At 48.4% G+C, this 15,490-nt stretch overlaps 1 protein-coding gene across 4 annotated transcripts in view; it reads left to right on the forward strand.

Moving 5' to 3' along the window:
- Positions 1–15,490, forward strand: part of LOC147709977 (H-2 class II histocompatibility antigen, A-U alpha chain-like) — a 1,213,889-nt gene that overhangs the window by 1,188,776 nt on the left and 9,623 nt on the right. The window contains exons 4-5 of one of the 4 annotated variants that reach the window (XR_015295832.1): positions 2,441–2,606; positions 13,527–13,680. Coding sequence is in view for 2 of the 4 variants with exons in the window: in XM_086920664.1 (XP_086776790.1) it covers positions 2,441–2,592 (152 nt within the window). In the remaining 2 variants the exon portion in view is untranslated. Of the gene's footprint in view, positions 1–2,440; positions 2,614–13,526; positions 13,681–15,490 lie in introns of all 4 variants that reach the window. The other 3 variants (XR_015295833.1, XM_086920664.1, XM_086920663.1) reach the window with 3 other exon arrangements.

Here is a 15,490-nt window from a genome sequence, read left to right on the forward strand (position 1 = left end):
GAGTCATGCTGTGACCCTACTTCTAGCAGACAGAGGAACAGAGCGGTGTAGTGGCATCAGAGGTGGCCAGTCACGTGGAGTCATGCTTTGACCCTACTTCTAGCAGACCATGAAACAGAGCCATCAGAGGTGGCCAGGCCTGTGGAGTCATGCTGTGACCCTACTTCTAGCAGACAGCGGAACAGAGCCATGTAGTGGCATCAGAGGTCGCCAGGCCCGTGGAGATATGCTGTGACCCTACTTCTAGCAGACAGCGGAACAGAGCCATGTAGTGGCATCAGAGGTCGCCAGGCCCGTGGAGTTATGCTGTGACCCTACTTCTAGCAGACAGCGGAACAGAGCCATGTAGTGGCATCAGAGGTCGCCAGGCCCGTGGAGTCATGCTGTGACCCTACTTCTAGCAGACAGCGGAACAGAGCCATGTAGTGGCATCAGAGGTCGCCAGGCCCGTGGAGTCATGCTGTGACCCTACTTCTAGCAGACAGAGGAACAGAGTGGTGTAGTGGCATCAGAGGTGGCCAGTCACGTGGAGTCATGCTTTGACCCTACTTCTAGCAGACCATGAAACAGAGCCATCAGAGGTGGCCAGGCCTGTGGAGTCATGCTGTGACCCTACTTCTAGCAGACAGCGGAACAGAGCCATGTAGTGGCATCAGAGGTCGCCAGGCCCGTGGAGATATGCTGTGACCCTACTTCTAGCAGACAGCGGAACAGAGCCATGTAGTGGCATCAGAGGTCGCCAGGCCCGTGGAGTTATGCTGTGACCCTACTTCTAGCAGACAGCGGAACAGAGCCATGTAGTGGCATCAGAGGTCGCCAGGCCCGTGGAGATATGCTGTGACCCTACTTCTAGCAGACAGCGGAACAGAGCCATGTAGTGGCATCAGAGGTCGCCAGGCCCGTGGAGATATGCTGTGACCCTACTTCTAGCAGACAGCGGAACAGAGCCATGTAGTGGCATCAGAGGTCGCCAGGCCCGTGGAGTCATGCTGTGACCCTACTTCTAGCAGACAGAGGAACAGAGCGGTGTAGTGGCATCAGAGGTGGCCAGGCCCGTGGAGTCATGCTGTGACCCTACTTCTAGCAGACAGAGGAACAGAGCGGTGTAGTGGCATCAGAGGTGGCCAGGCCAGTGGAGTCATGCTTTGACCCTACTTCTAGCAGACCATGAAACAGAGCCATCAGAGGTGGCCAGCCCTGTGGAGTCATGCTGTGACCCTACTTCTAGCAGACCATGAAACAGAGCCATCAGAGGTGGCCAGGCCTGTGGAGTCATGCTGTGACCCTACTTCTAGCAGACAGCGGAACAGAGCCATGTAGTGGCATCAGAGGTCGCCAGGCCCGTGGAGTCATGCTGTGACCCTACTTCTAGCAGACAGAGGAACAGAGCGGTGTAGTGGCATCAGAGGTGGCCAGTCACATGGAGTCATGCTTTGACCCTACTTCTAGCAGACCATGAAACAGAGCCATCAGAGGTGGCCAGGCCTGTGGAGTCATGCTGTGACCCTACTTCTAGCAGACAGCGGAACAGAGCCATGTAGTGGCATCAGAGGTCGCCAGGCCCGTGGAGATATGCTGTGACCCTACTTCTAGCAGACAGCGGAACAGAGCCATGTAGTGGCATCAGAGGTCGCCAGGCCCGTGGAGTTATGCTGTGACCCTACTTCTAGCAGACAGCGGAACAGAGCCATGTAGTGGCATCAGAGGTCGCCAGGCCCGTGGAGATATGCTGTGACCCTACTTCTAGCAGACAGCGGAACAGAGCCAAGTAGTGGCATCAGAGGTCGCCAGGCCCGTGGAGATATGCTGTGACCCTACTTCTAGCAGACAGCGGAACAGAGCCATGTAGTGGCATCAGAGGTCGCCAGGCACGTGGAGTCATGCTGTGACCCTACTTCTAGCAGACAGCGGAACAGAGCCATGCAGTGGCATCAGAGGAGGCCAGGCACGTGGAGTTATGCTGTGACCCTACTTCTAGCAGACAGCGGAACAGAGCCATGTAGTGGCATCAGAGGTGGCCAGGCAGGTGGAGTCATGCTGTGACCCTACTTCTAGCAGACAGCGGAACAGAGCCATGTAGTGGCATCAGAGGTCGCCAGGCACGTGGAGTCATGCTGTGACCCTACTTCTAGCAGACAGCGGAACAGAGCCATGCAGTGGCATCAGAGGAGGCCAGGCACGTGGAGTTATGCTGTGACCCTACTTCTAGCAGACAGCGGAACAGAGCCATGTAGTGGCATCAGAGGTGGCCAGGCAGGTGGAGTCATGCTGTGACCCTACTTTTAGCAGACAGCAGAACAGAGCCATGTAGTGTCCAACCCATGAGTGTGAACATCCCAGGGACCCACAAGGGTCACATTAGTGAGCACCAAAGGTGCAGAGTCAGATAGGGGAAGGTTGTGGTTACTTCCAGTGACAGCTGTCAATCTCTTCTCTGCAGATGCACAAGTGCCCCTCCCACCTTCAGAAGAGATGCAGACTGTGGTGTGTGCCCTTGGACTGGCTGTGGGTGTCATCGGTGTCATCGTAGGAACCATCCTCATCATCAAGGGGATGAGGAACAACAACCAACAGAGAAGACGAGGCCGCTAAAGATGAGAGAGCAGGTGAGGGGTGAGTCTGTACCAGTGACATCATGCCTGGGGGCGTGGCGGGCTTGCGCTAGTCATGTCAAGAGGGCATAAAGGTGTGAGTTTCTGTGTGTGTCTTCACTGAGCCTCTACAGCCTAGGCGGAAAACGGATCATGTAATCCCTTACTACTAGACCTAAACCTGTCACAGCTTGCAATGGAACCTGTTTGGTAAATTGCTAAACTAAAAGTGTTAGTTTCTTGGACTCCCTCCACATGTTCCTTCTATAAACTATGAACCATTTACCTATGGTTTCGCATATTACCAATAGGTAATACAGGCAGGGTTCACCTCTTGACAAAATGTGTGACTACATGGGAGGTTTCCTCCTTTCATGACTAGCTGGGTGTAAAACAACAAATAGGATGTCCCAATTGAATATAAAAACAACAGGTATGAGAGCCTTATACTTCATTAATGTGCATGGAATGTATGTAGCACAGAGGCAGGGAGTGTAAAAGCCCTGAAGAAGACCATTGACCCGTATAGGCTCAATCATAGGTTGAAACATATTGGCAAGAATGGAGTGTTCATGATTCAGGATTGGTTTGCCACAGTATTTGATGGCTGTGACAAGAGCTTTGCTTTTGTTAGAGGCTTCTGCGAGGCATAACAAGGCATGACAAGTATTAAGATGCTCTGTCTGTGTTTAGGTCTTGAGCGATCCATTTGAGGTTGAATTGTGTGCTATTTATTTTCTTGCTATTAAGATCTCATTTCCTTTTAGTGAATTTTTAGATGTACCTGGGTCATACGGCTATACGTTCGAGGTACAAAGGTTCAGGAGGGCATGAGCATTGGCGTTGGTCTTCAGCATGAAGATGAATACATCTAGGATAAACAACACATATTCAAATGTTTGTGTAGTTCAAGTGCTGGCAGTAAACACTGGCATCTGGTGCTCATTAGATTGGAAGCCATTAGGCAAGTGTATTGATTCCTTTTTCAGGGCAAAGGTGTCAGTATACTGTTCCTTTATTCATTTTGGTTCAGACCCTGACAACAAGGTGCTCGGACAACCAACCAGGAAGCCCCACCTAATCATATGAACACTTGTGGTTTATTTGTCACAGGGGCTGGAGTTCCCAAGCATAGGGAGGCTTTGAGTGTTCATCATTCTCGTTCTAAGGCTGTTAGAGCTCTGCTGTTTTGACAGTGGTGAAGTAGTCGTTGGAGGTGCACTGCTTTCAGGGTGAAGGTGTTGGTTGTCTGCTGTGCTGTAGAGAAGAGTGGCGTTGCTTTGTGGTTGGCCATTTTATTTACTGTGTGCGGTGAAGTTGACGTTGAGTGTTGCCTTTAAATTCGTTAGGTTGGATGTTGTGCTGTTTAATTCTTGTGGTGTGTGGGGGGGTGTTATGGCTGGATTTTCTGAGTAGGTGGGATCAGCCCCCAGGGGCCCCTCCAACCCAGCCAGAACGTACTCACCTTCCCTCCTCAGGATCACCTATCCAGGCACCTGGTACCTACCTGAAGATGGGGAACTCGCAATATACAAGCTCATATTATTAAGAACACCACTAAATCTATAGGGATACTAAGAATACTCACTGATTACTAGGGATATCCATACCCTACACCACACTTATTCACATCAGTTGGTCTCGCGGCCACCCTGACCCAGACCGTTCTACCCTAGGGCAGATATGACACACAATCCGGTGCGTCTACACACGGGCCTGCAGAACCCAATGCTCCCTTTTCCAAACTGTTCGCAATCCTGCGAAACTACACACTAGTTCGACCACCTAGTGCTCTCATTTACTCAAGCCACAATCCAGTGGGTATACACACTGATCTTTTACTCAGTGCTCTCATTAACGCCGCATATCAACGACGGCCACATTCCTATGAACACCTCTACATATATATATATATTGGGAAGTCTCTTCACTAAGGGTCTGCTACTACAATAATATTATGGGATGGTGTACTAACTTAGTCCCTTGGTTGCAAGTCTCCTCTCTCCCTCACTATTACTTACCTGATCAGGGGTAGCATCTGTTCAAACAGTAATACTTACCAGGAAAGATTATCCTTACTGTATGAGGACAAAGATATACACACTATGTGACTGAGTAATTTCTTGATTTAAGCGCTCCTACCCCCCTTTTTGATCCATCAGTGGCTCAACAGCAACTGGCTTGAAGCCAGGATAACTTTATCATAAAAGAACTCATGCACACTAATTCACTAATTAATGGGGTCATTTATTATTAGTACAATATAAACCTTTACACAGATCTGACAAAGACTATAGGTAGAACACACCGCTTGAAAGAGAAGGATTAAACATAACAGGAACACTCCGCTGAAAGGGAAAAGATTTGACATAAAGTGTAAGTGTAACTAATTCAGACTACCTCACCTATTAGAAGGAAGATTTCTCTCTCTGCCTCTGGTGGGATTAGGGCTCTCTCTCTGCCTCTGGTGGGATTAGGGCTCTCTCTGTCTCTCCCTCCTTCACCACATCACCACGCCTCTGGTTCAGTTGCTCCAGCTGACAGCCTTCTTTGATGCTCTCTGCACTGCTTTCTCTCTCCTCATCTTCAGCAATCGTCTGCCTTCTTTCTCCATTCAAGAACTGCACTCTATTCTGCAGCTTCAGCAGACATCCTCTCTCTCTCTGCAAGCTGTTCTGAGCTCCAAGCTGTTCTGAGCTCCAAGCTGTTCTGAGCTCCCAGCAGTTCTGTGCTCCAAGCTGTTCTGAGCACCACGCTGAACTGCACACCACGCTGGACTGACCTCCAAAACTGAACTGACCACTCCTCCTCTCCTGTAGCTCACTAATATGGATTCCTCTCCCCTCATGGAAATTTCCACCGGAGGGCTGTCTCCTACCGAATTCCTGTGCCAGCTCCCAGGCTTCCACGCAACCGCAGTGGCCATCTGCTTGTTACGTCTGGGCCCAAGAGAAAAACACATTTCTCGGATAAGAAGCAGTCCTAACTGGATTTCCCTCTAGCACAAAACAGCCTTAACTATAAACATTGCCTTTGCCCTGAAAAGCCTCTCAGCTTTATCAAGATGGAGTCCCTCTAGCTCTAGGCCTGTAGGCCTGAAAGGGGTGAAATGCTCCTTAGTTCTGTCAGAATACCTACATAAACCATACCAATGTGTCTAATATGTCAAAGCCAATAGGCAATAGACAGGTTAAAGTCAAGAATAAAGGCATATTAAGCAGCTATCCTCTTATAGGTCTGGAAAAAGGCTTAAAAGGGCCAACACAGGCTAAGAATACCTATACTAGATGCGAGCAAGATTAATGATCTATATCACTGCTAAATAAAGCCAAAAACTCTGCCATAACAGGGGGTCAGTGGGTGCTTTCTTCATGCTGTTGGTAAAGATGTCTCCTCAAAGGCTGTGGTCTCCGTGGAAGATGATGTGATCAGTACAGGGAGCTTGGAAGAGTTCCAAGCTGAAGCACCCCAGCCTAGGCGAGGAGCAAGTGAAAAGGGTGAGACCCCAAGACATAGATACTTTTTTTGTGGTTTGGAAAGACCTTTACTAAAATTGTTTTGGAATCCTCAAGATGTTGACAAAGACCGTCTGCCTCCTGCCAGGGCCACCTAGAAAAACAGTGGTTCAGGCTCTGATTGTGTCAAGGCTTGATTACTGTAACTTGCTGTACCTGGGGTCACTCAGGGTAGGATCCAGAGATTTCAAAGAGCGCAGACTGCCGCTGCACGCCTTGTTTTGGATCGTCCAAGGCATACGTCAAAGGGGGTGCACTGAAGACGCCGCACTGGCTGCCGGTGAGGCATAGGGCCTCTTTTAAAGCCCTGTGCTATTGTCACAAGACACTTGCAAAAAAAGGACAACAGTACCTGTACTAATGTCTTCCTCTCCCGTCTCCGTACTGCCTTTTCCTTTCCCCGGCTTCTCCCCTTCCGTCTCCGCCTGCCCTGTATACAGACGAGGTCAGGCGGAAACGACATGACACCTCCCCCTTTTGTACAATATTGCTTACTGTCTCTTAGAGTTCTTCAATGAGTCGAACAGGTCGCCTGGTTATTCTTCGTGTGCAGCTGGTTTGCGCCCGTTCAGGAGTATGGCAGTCCCTGGTGTCTTCTGGCCTCACTGAGCTGGGACATGCCCCATCACTGTTTCCTCATTGGCTCGACGAGTCTGTACTGGAGCCACAGTCTTGGAGTCGAGTGTGAGCAGAGGGATTGCACCTCTTGAAGTGGGATATGTTTAGGGTTATACGTTTGCCTTCCGACTCAGCTGTGATCATAGTCCCCTTTCTACTGGAGACTCGCAGTGGGTGGTCGAGGTATCAACTGTCTGCCTTCATCTTACGGTCTTGCTTTACCAGCACCCAGTCTCCTTCGTGAATGTCCCTCTATCGCGCGTGCCCGCGCTGGTCAGCATAGTCCTTCATTTTTTACTTCTTTTCCTGGTCCAGTTTCACCAGAGTGTCGTGATTGGTGGTCACGGTTCGGGATTGCATGACTGTGTTTGACACAGGTAGCCGCGTGCCAGGAACTCGCCCGAGCATCAGGGTGGCAGGGCATTGGTTCGTGGTACTGTGTGGTGTGGTCCTGTAGGCTCGCAACACTTCATTCAGCGCTTGCTGGATGGAACGGTGAGCGAGTTCTGCTTGCTGAACTGTCTTCTTAAGGGTCCCCATGAATCGCTCAACCATGTCGTTAGCTTGAGGCCATAAGGGGGTAATCTTCCGATGTTTAAAATTGGAATGTTTCACAAATTCAGCAAATTCATGACTGTTAAACGGTGGTCCGTTATCTGTTTTCACTCCTATGGGGATTCCACATGCTGCGAATGTTTCGTCGATGACTGGATGACAGCTGTCGCTTTTGTGGAGGGCATTTGATGTGCGATGGGAAAGCAGGAGTATTCATCCATAATGACGACGAGGTATCTGCCTGATTTTAATGGTCCGAAGAAATCGATAGCCACTTGTTGCCACACCCCATCAGGTAGTTCAGACATCTGCAAAGGGGCTGGTGGTTCATCTCGACCCACTAACTGACATGAGGCGCAGTCCTTGAGTGTGGCCTCCACCATTTGATCGAGTGATGGGAACCAGACGCATTCCCGGAGTGCTTTCTTGGTGGCTACAACTCCTCTGTGTCTTTCGTGAGCTAAGTTGATGACCCCTTGACGCAGTCGCTGAGGAATGACTATCCTCCCTCCTCTCAGCAATAGACCATCCGTGCTGCTTGACAGTTCTTCTTGGACATGTTTGAATGCCACGCGTCCTGGTGGCTGTTGTCCAGAAGTCTCCAGGAGTTATCACGTATCCGGACCATGATAGCCTGAACGGTGTGGTCTTGAGCAGATGCTTCACGAATGGCTTCTAGGGGCACTGCCGGAGGGCATGCATTGTCGATGACCAAGTGAATGTATTCCTCTGCTACAGAGCATTGTTCTAGCGTGTGAGACTGTGGGTGCCTTGACATGTAGTCCCCTGGGTTTTCCGCTTTTCCAGGCTTATGAACGATGGTGTAGATGTAGTTTTGCAGGTGTAGACCCCATCTTTTTATTCCTGGAGGCATCATCGCCCGCGGGTTGCCAAAGATGGTGATAAGTGCTTGGTGGTCTGTGATGAGTGTAAAGTGTTTCCCGTATACGAACAGGTAAAAATGTTCACAAGCCCATACGACCGCAAGACTTTCTTTCTCGGGCTGTGAGTAGGCCTTCTCCGTGTCAGTGAGACTACGACTGGCATAGGCAACTACATGGTGTTGGTCTGCTTCATTGTTATACTGTGCCAGGATGGCGCCCAGACCCACAGGGCTAGCGTGATTTCGGTCTTTCTTTTGGTGTCGAAGTATGCCAAATTGATAGCAGTGCTCACGGCCTTCTTGATTTTGTTGAACGCGTGTTCCCACACGGGTGACCACAGGAATTGCTGACCCTGTCGGATGAGTTCCCTGAGTGGGTAGCTGATGGTAGCATAGTCCTTAATGTAGCAGGCACAATAGCTCGCCATCCCTAGGAAGGAGCGGAGGTCACTAATGTCCTGTGGTTCTGGAGTGTCTGCAAGGGCAGACACTTTCTCCGGGTCTGGTTTCATGCCATCTTTGGAGAAAATATTTCCATAGAATTTTAGCGTGGACTTGTGGAATTCACACTTATCCGGATTGAGTGTAAGGTTGGCATTGAGTAGGGCGTGGCACACCCGGTCTAAGGCTTTATCGTGCTCCGCTTGGTTTTCCCCAAAGACTAAGATATCGTCGCTGTAGTTGAAAGCATTTGGGATACCATGGATTACCCGCCGGATGGCCTCCTGTAAGATTTCCGCAGCTGAAGATATCCCGAAAGTTAAGCGTTTATACCGGAACAGGACTTGATGGGTGGTAAAGGTGGTAATATAACAGAACTTCTCATGCAGTTCCAGCTGGTGGTATCCTTTGTTGAGATCCAGCTTTGAGAAAACAGTTGCTCCTTTGAGACGAGCAATAATATCACTGATATGAGGTCCAGGATGTCGTTCCCTCTCAATGGCTGTGTTCGGGGCACGCATGTCCACACATAGGCGTACTTTGATGTCTTGTCCTTTCTTGGGCACTACCACCACGGGTGATACCCAAGGAGTGGGTCCTGTGAATCGTTCAATGATATCTGTCCTCAGCAGGTCTTGTAGCTCGTCATCTATGGCCTGTTGCACATGAAACGGCACCTTCCTGTGGTGTTGCGCTATCGGTGATACTTGCTCATTGATTTGTAGCTTGACCTTGAACTGGTTGAGCTTCCCAAGGCCCTTGAAGAGATTTGGGAACTTGTTGACAATGTCCGGGGAGTCATCCACCGTGTATAAAAGTTCAACAAGTTTGAGGCGTTCTGCTGTCGGCAGACTGAGAAGGCAATCCACTGCGTCAGGACCCTCGATCACATGGATGTGGGCTTGGATCTGTCGGTCCTTGTAGGTCAGAGTCGTGCGGAACTGTCCCAGGCATGATAGGGGTTTCCTGGACATCCAGATGTAAACTCGGACAGCGGCTGGTCCAGTTTTGGCTGAGCTTTCATGCTGTGGTATGGCAAGGTGACTCCCGATTTGAATGTTCAGTCTTGGGTATTTCTTCAATCTGTCAGGGTCTGACACCATACAAACGTATTTGTCACTGTCCTGTGACACAGGTGTGGGAGACGACGATTCCCGGGATGTTGACATCTGAGATCTGTAGGAGTTGACTGACTGGACGCTCAACCTTGATGAACTGGATGAGCGGATTTTCCTTCCTCGCACTGCTCTTGGGTGGTGGCGAGTTTCTGAATTTGACTTGGTCGTCTCCATTTCCAACCGTCGCGTTTGACAGGCTACTTCAAAGTGATTTTCTCTTCCACAGTGGTGACACTGCTGTCCTATAGCGGGACACTTTCCTGAGTTTGGTTAGTCCAGTCCGCATCTGTAGCATTTCGAAGCGGTCTGCTTGTCCGACTGCTTCAGGCTCCGTTGCGCGACGATGTCACTCGGAGGGTCTGCGTCGGTCTTCCCAACTTGCGGCGGTCGGAGTGGCGCTTTGAGTCCGCGTGAGACTGCATTCGGAAAGCCTGCTCGGTTTTTTTCGGACCTGCTGGCTTCCATTTTCTTGGATTGGTCTTCCGCTTGATCACTAATACGACTGAGTTCCTCTATTTCTTTAAGCGTATAGTGTTTCTTCAGCAAACGATGGACCAGTGATTCTGACTGGCACCCTTCAATAATGCGCAGTCGCAGAGTGTCTTCGGTGTTGAACGCATCAAATTCGCAATACCTGGCTAGGCGCCGAATGCGAGCAATGAAGTCACACATTGATTCATCCTTTTTTTGGAAGGCAAGGTTGAACGTGTATCGCTCGTAGTCTAGGTTTCGCTTGTAGAGGAATTTCCGATCCAGAGCTCCTTTAACCTCTTCATATGAGGCGGCGTTGACAGCAGGCAAATCTTTGATAATTTGAGCAATGTCTTTCCCTATTAAATTTTGCAGGGCTATCAATTCCTGCTTGGAATCTTGCACTTGGGAGCCCGTCATAAAATCCTCAAAGTCTTCCGCCCAGCTCTTCCATTTGGGTCCCATGCTGTTCCCGGATGTCAGCTCTAAGGTCTCAGGCGGGCGCAGATATGACACTCCTAGCACCATTGGACACAGTTGTGGAACTTGCTGGGGGGATCCTGTAGCGGCGGGGATTGAAGTGTCAGCTTCTACTGACATCCTGAGCAAGACACAGACTCCCCAGGCTGGACAAAGCTTTATTAGCAGGAATTCATGTTTTTTTTGAGGTTTTGTGTGAACTGCCTCACTTCAAGAAGGCCGCCGGGGTGAGAGCCAGTATTGTTCTAGGCGCGGTGCCTGACTTAAGGATGGCTGCCGTGAGGACGTGATTCTTTTATTCGCTAGTGCCTGCTTCAATCTACTGGCAGTCTCTCAATAAGGGTAGTGGCTGCTCACGACCCCCCCGCGATTCCTTTCGTGTTACTCGCGCTCTTTGTTTCTCGGCGCTTCGGGGCAGGCGTGTCTTTGTCTGCGCACTCACTCGCAAACGCTGCAGCGAGGGGCAGAAGCGGTGGGTCCACAGAATACCACCATTGTCGTGTACTAATTTTAAGCCCCCTTAAGGAAGACGCACACCGGAGCTGCGGGAAACACGTCTTTATTCTTCCTCTCCTGTCTCCGTACTGCCTTTTCCTTTCCCCGGCTCCTCCCCTTCCGTCTCCGCCTGCCCTGTACACCGACGAGGGTCTGGCAGGACGACATGACAGTACCTTCAATCTCTGGTCAGACCATATATCCCAGGGATACATTTTAAATCGGCTCAGGAAAGGCTGGTGTCTGTTCCTAACATTAAAATGACAAGCTCAGGTGGGAGCTCCTGTGGCTTCCTGGCACCGAAACTATGGAGCTCTTTTCTTCTGACGATTCATCAAATTCAGTCAGGTGTGTTTTTAGGAAGCAACTCAAAACTTGCTTCTTTTGGGGGGGAGCTAGGGGAGTTTAATTGTTGTATTGGGGCTGTGGATTCCTCTACCGAGTGTGGGGAACCCGTATTGAGGTAGCTATGCGCTTTATTAAAATCCTTTAATATTATTATTAGAAGTCTTGACCCAGGGGGGCGTGGCTTAGCGCCCAATACGGATGGAGGTCCCGGGGTAGAGCTCCGTCCAAACCGGAGATTCTTGGCGGTTCTGCCCTTCGGAGACAATAATGCCCTGCAGCGGATGACGTCGGAACACTCCGTGCTCCTTCTAAGCTGCATGCCGCCTCCAGACTCCCTCGACGTCGCCCAGCAGCTCCCGTTTTCTTTCGGTCGCGGCTTTGCTTCAGCCGCGACCGCCATTTTGTCCTTTCAGACGGCGCTCGTCTGAGGAGCGAGTCTGCGACGGCTGCAGCCTCCTGACACCGGCGCTTCACTGAAAATGTCGCAATTTACCAGGAAATGAGGACAAACCACCAGAATTCTCACAGGTGACTTTATTCTTTTTTTCGGAATCATTTTTTTTCTCTTTTCGCTGGGATTGCTGCCTCCTCATCGGTATCGGTTCCGGCAGCCATTTTAGGTTCCCTATTACTCCAGCTGTGTACTGCTTCTACTACATCCTGACTTTCCTCAGTTTTACTGCCATAATTTAACGATTCTTTCAAGCTCTTGTTGGATATGGTGTTGGCTCCTCCTCCTATTGACTCTGCTGCGTCCTCCTAACAACTGCAGTGCTCACTGGCTCGTACTTAATTGGTGACTCTTTCTCTCTGTGTTCTCATGGCGGAGGGCCCTGGTAAAACCCCCCAAACGAAATTTCATTAAAAATTCAAAACTTTTTACTGCGTTGGCTAATTTGGACGCTTCTGCAGAGTCCTCCATTGGTGAACCATCTCTCACCATGGATGTTCCTCCTCAACCAGGGTCAAAAAACACTACCAAGAGGCTGAAACAAAATCCACCGTCTCCCCCAAAGTCAACATCAGCCATTTCCATAGAGTTACTCCTTGAGGAAATAAGAGCACTACGCCCATTCATGGAGGAGACAAATTCCAAGCTGCAAACTTTGACTGACAATTAGTCCTTAATGGATACCAGGGTCTCCAAGGTGGAAATTACTGTCTCATCTCTACAGGAAGCTACCACCAAGGTTGTCCACATAGAAACGCAAATCTCGTCACTCCAGAAGCAGGTGGAGGACCTTGAAAATAGAAATAGGCGCAACAACCTACGCCTCTACGGCCTGAAGGAAGGTTGCGAGGGGAATGATGCCATCGCCTTCTTTACATCCTTCCTACCCAAGCTTTTGCACCTTCCTGAGGGCACCTCTCTCAATATTCAACGAGCACATAGGCTTGGCCGAGCTCCTTCCACTATCTCCCCTGCGACAAAGCCTAGAGGTGTAATTATGTATTTTCTTGAATACACAGATTTGCTGAAGGTTCTACTAGCGGCTAAAGCTATACCTCATCTTAAATGGTCGGATTCCACCTTATTCTTCGCCCAAGATTATGCCAAGGCTACTGCTTCACGTCGCAAAGCATTTCTTGATATGAGAGCGGAACTGCGTTCCATTGGAGCCAGATATGGACTTTTTCATCCATGCTTATTCAAAGTCACTCATAACAACAAGACTATGACTTTTGAGGATCCTCTTCGACGTTTTCTGAATTCCTGTGGTACGGCTGACATGGAGTTTTCTGGCCCTTCCTCTTCATTTCCACCCTGACTCTGGTCACTAATATTTTTCGGATTACCTTGACACTCATGGTTCCTAGTTTTTCATATATTGTTATGTTCTTTTTTCCACAGGTTCCTCAGCTATTGCATAACTTCTGCGTTCATTGCCTGTGTTGGTTCATTTCCTGTTACTCAACTGTTTAATCTTGTTTTTTTTTTTCTTTTCTTTATGTACCTGGAATTACGTTGTTCGTCTGTTTTTAATACTATTGTTTTCCTTATCTTTCACAGATTATTTCCCTGTGTTCCGTCACGTCTCTCTGGTTGGACGTCTTGTGGCCCCGTTTACCTGTCCGCCGTTGGTTGGCCTTCCCCCCCTCCTCTAATCTCCAATTTTCCCCCTTGTGTCCTGCCCTCTGAACGTATCCACTCCCCATCATCCTTTGTAAGTATCGCCCTGTTTTTTCCTCTTCCATTGTTGACATGCTCCCTATTGTTTTACATGTTCTCGTCTTGATTTTTACTTGGTTATTGTTGGATTCTTTGGTATCACTCTTTTTCAGATTGCTCTTGTTTTTCTTTTTGATCTTACTATTTCATTCTCTTACTGCTATTCTGCTCCTTCTCCCTTTTTCTAGTTTCACTCTGCAATTTTCTTCTACACCATTTTTCCACCCCTCTTCCTTCAATTCTTATTTACTCTTATGTAATATTCTACGGCTCTCTCCAATTTCTCTTGTTTTTCCAATTCTTGTTGCCTACTTCTCTTCTTGCATTATGCATGACTTCTTCTCTTTATTCCAATTCTTCTCTCCTCTAATGCCTTTTTATATTGCATTCTTCTTATCTTCTATCTTTACGGCCCTTTTACTTACATGGTATTGTATTGTCCCTCACGTTCCTTCTCTGTCTTTTCTCATCAATTTACATCGTTTACTTTCTCGACTTACTCTGTATCCCTTTTCTAATCATCTATCCAAAGTATTTTTTATCTATCTCCTATGCTTTTTCTCCTTTATTGCTTTCTCTCTTGCCCAGATTGCTATTATCCTCTTATCACGACTTCCTTATTATCTCACAACGTTTTTCTTCTTCAACGTCTTCTCTCATTCTCTTCTATCTGTTCTTTCCTTCTTCGAGCATTCTTATTCATTTCTCTCTTATCCCTCCTTTCTCGATTTCTATGAGGCTTTCTTGCATTTCTTGTTTACACTCTCCCTTTCTAATTGTTCTTGATGTCAGTGCGCATTGTTTCTTGGAACGTTAAAGGTTTAAATTCACCTATCCAGAGGCAAAAGATCCTTTCCCATTTAGCTAAACTGAATGTAGATGTTGCCTTTCTTCAAGAAACCCATTTATCTGATACTGAGGCTGCTAAGCTCCAAAGAGGTTGGGTGGGAAGGGTTTTTTCGTCTCCTGGTGATGGCAAAAGAAATGGTGTTGCTTTGTTAGTTCGAAAGTCCTTTTCTCACTCTGTATTGCACTCCGAATCTGATCCCGAAGGCAGATGGTTATTTGTTAAACTTTCCTCCAAAGGTGTCCCTTTTTCCTTGCTTAATGTCTATGCCCCCACAGGTGGGAATCCTACTTTCTGGAGTGTGTTTGCCTCTCGTATCACTCAATGTATTGATGACAACTTTATTTTAGCAGGCGATTGCAACCTACCACTGGATCCCTTTTTGGACAGGAACTCTAAATCTTTTTTTGTCCCTAATAAATCCCATAAGCTCTTCACGCACGCCATTTCTCAACATAAACTGATAGACGCCTGGCGATTATGCAACCCAACCAGTAAAGAATTTACATTCTATTCCCCTGCCCATCACTCCCAGTCACGTATTGACTATATTTTCCTCTCTCACCACTTATCCCAATCCCTCACCCAAGCTGAAATCGGCCCCATTGTATTCTCTGATCATGCCCCAGTTCTAATCAACATTGACATTCTACCCAAATCTACTGGTCCCAAAAGATGGCGTTTCAACAATGCCCTCCTTCTTGATCCCAAATTTACGGCCTCCTTTATTGAGTTTACTACCGAATTTTTTGTTATTAATGATACCCCCTCCTTAGCTACTCACACTATATGGGACGCTTATAAGGCTGCAGCCAGAGACTTTATCCTCAGACATGTTGCTACAAAGCGTAGCCTTGCCCGTAAACGTACCAGTGATCTTTATCTCAGATCAAAGCTCTGGAACATGCCTTTTATACCTCTCGCACACAGGAAAGTTTAACAGCTCTTGTTATGCGAA

The sequence above is a fragment of the Lissotriton vulgaris genome, chromosome 5 (assembly GCF_964263255.1).
Source record: "Lissotriton vulgaris chromosome 5, aLisVul1.2, whole genome shotgun sequence".
Lineage (NCBI taxonomy): Eukaryota > Metazoa > Chordata > Amphibia > Caudata > Salamandridae > Lissotriton > Lissotriton vulgaris.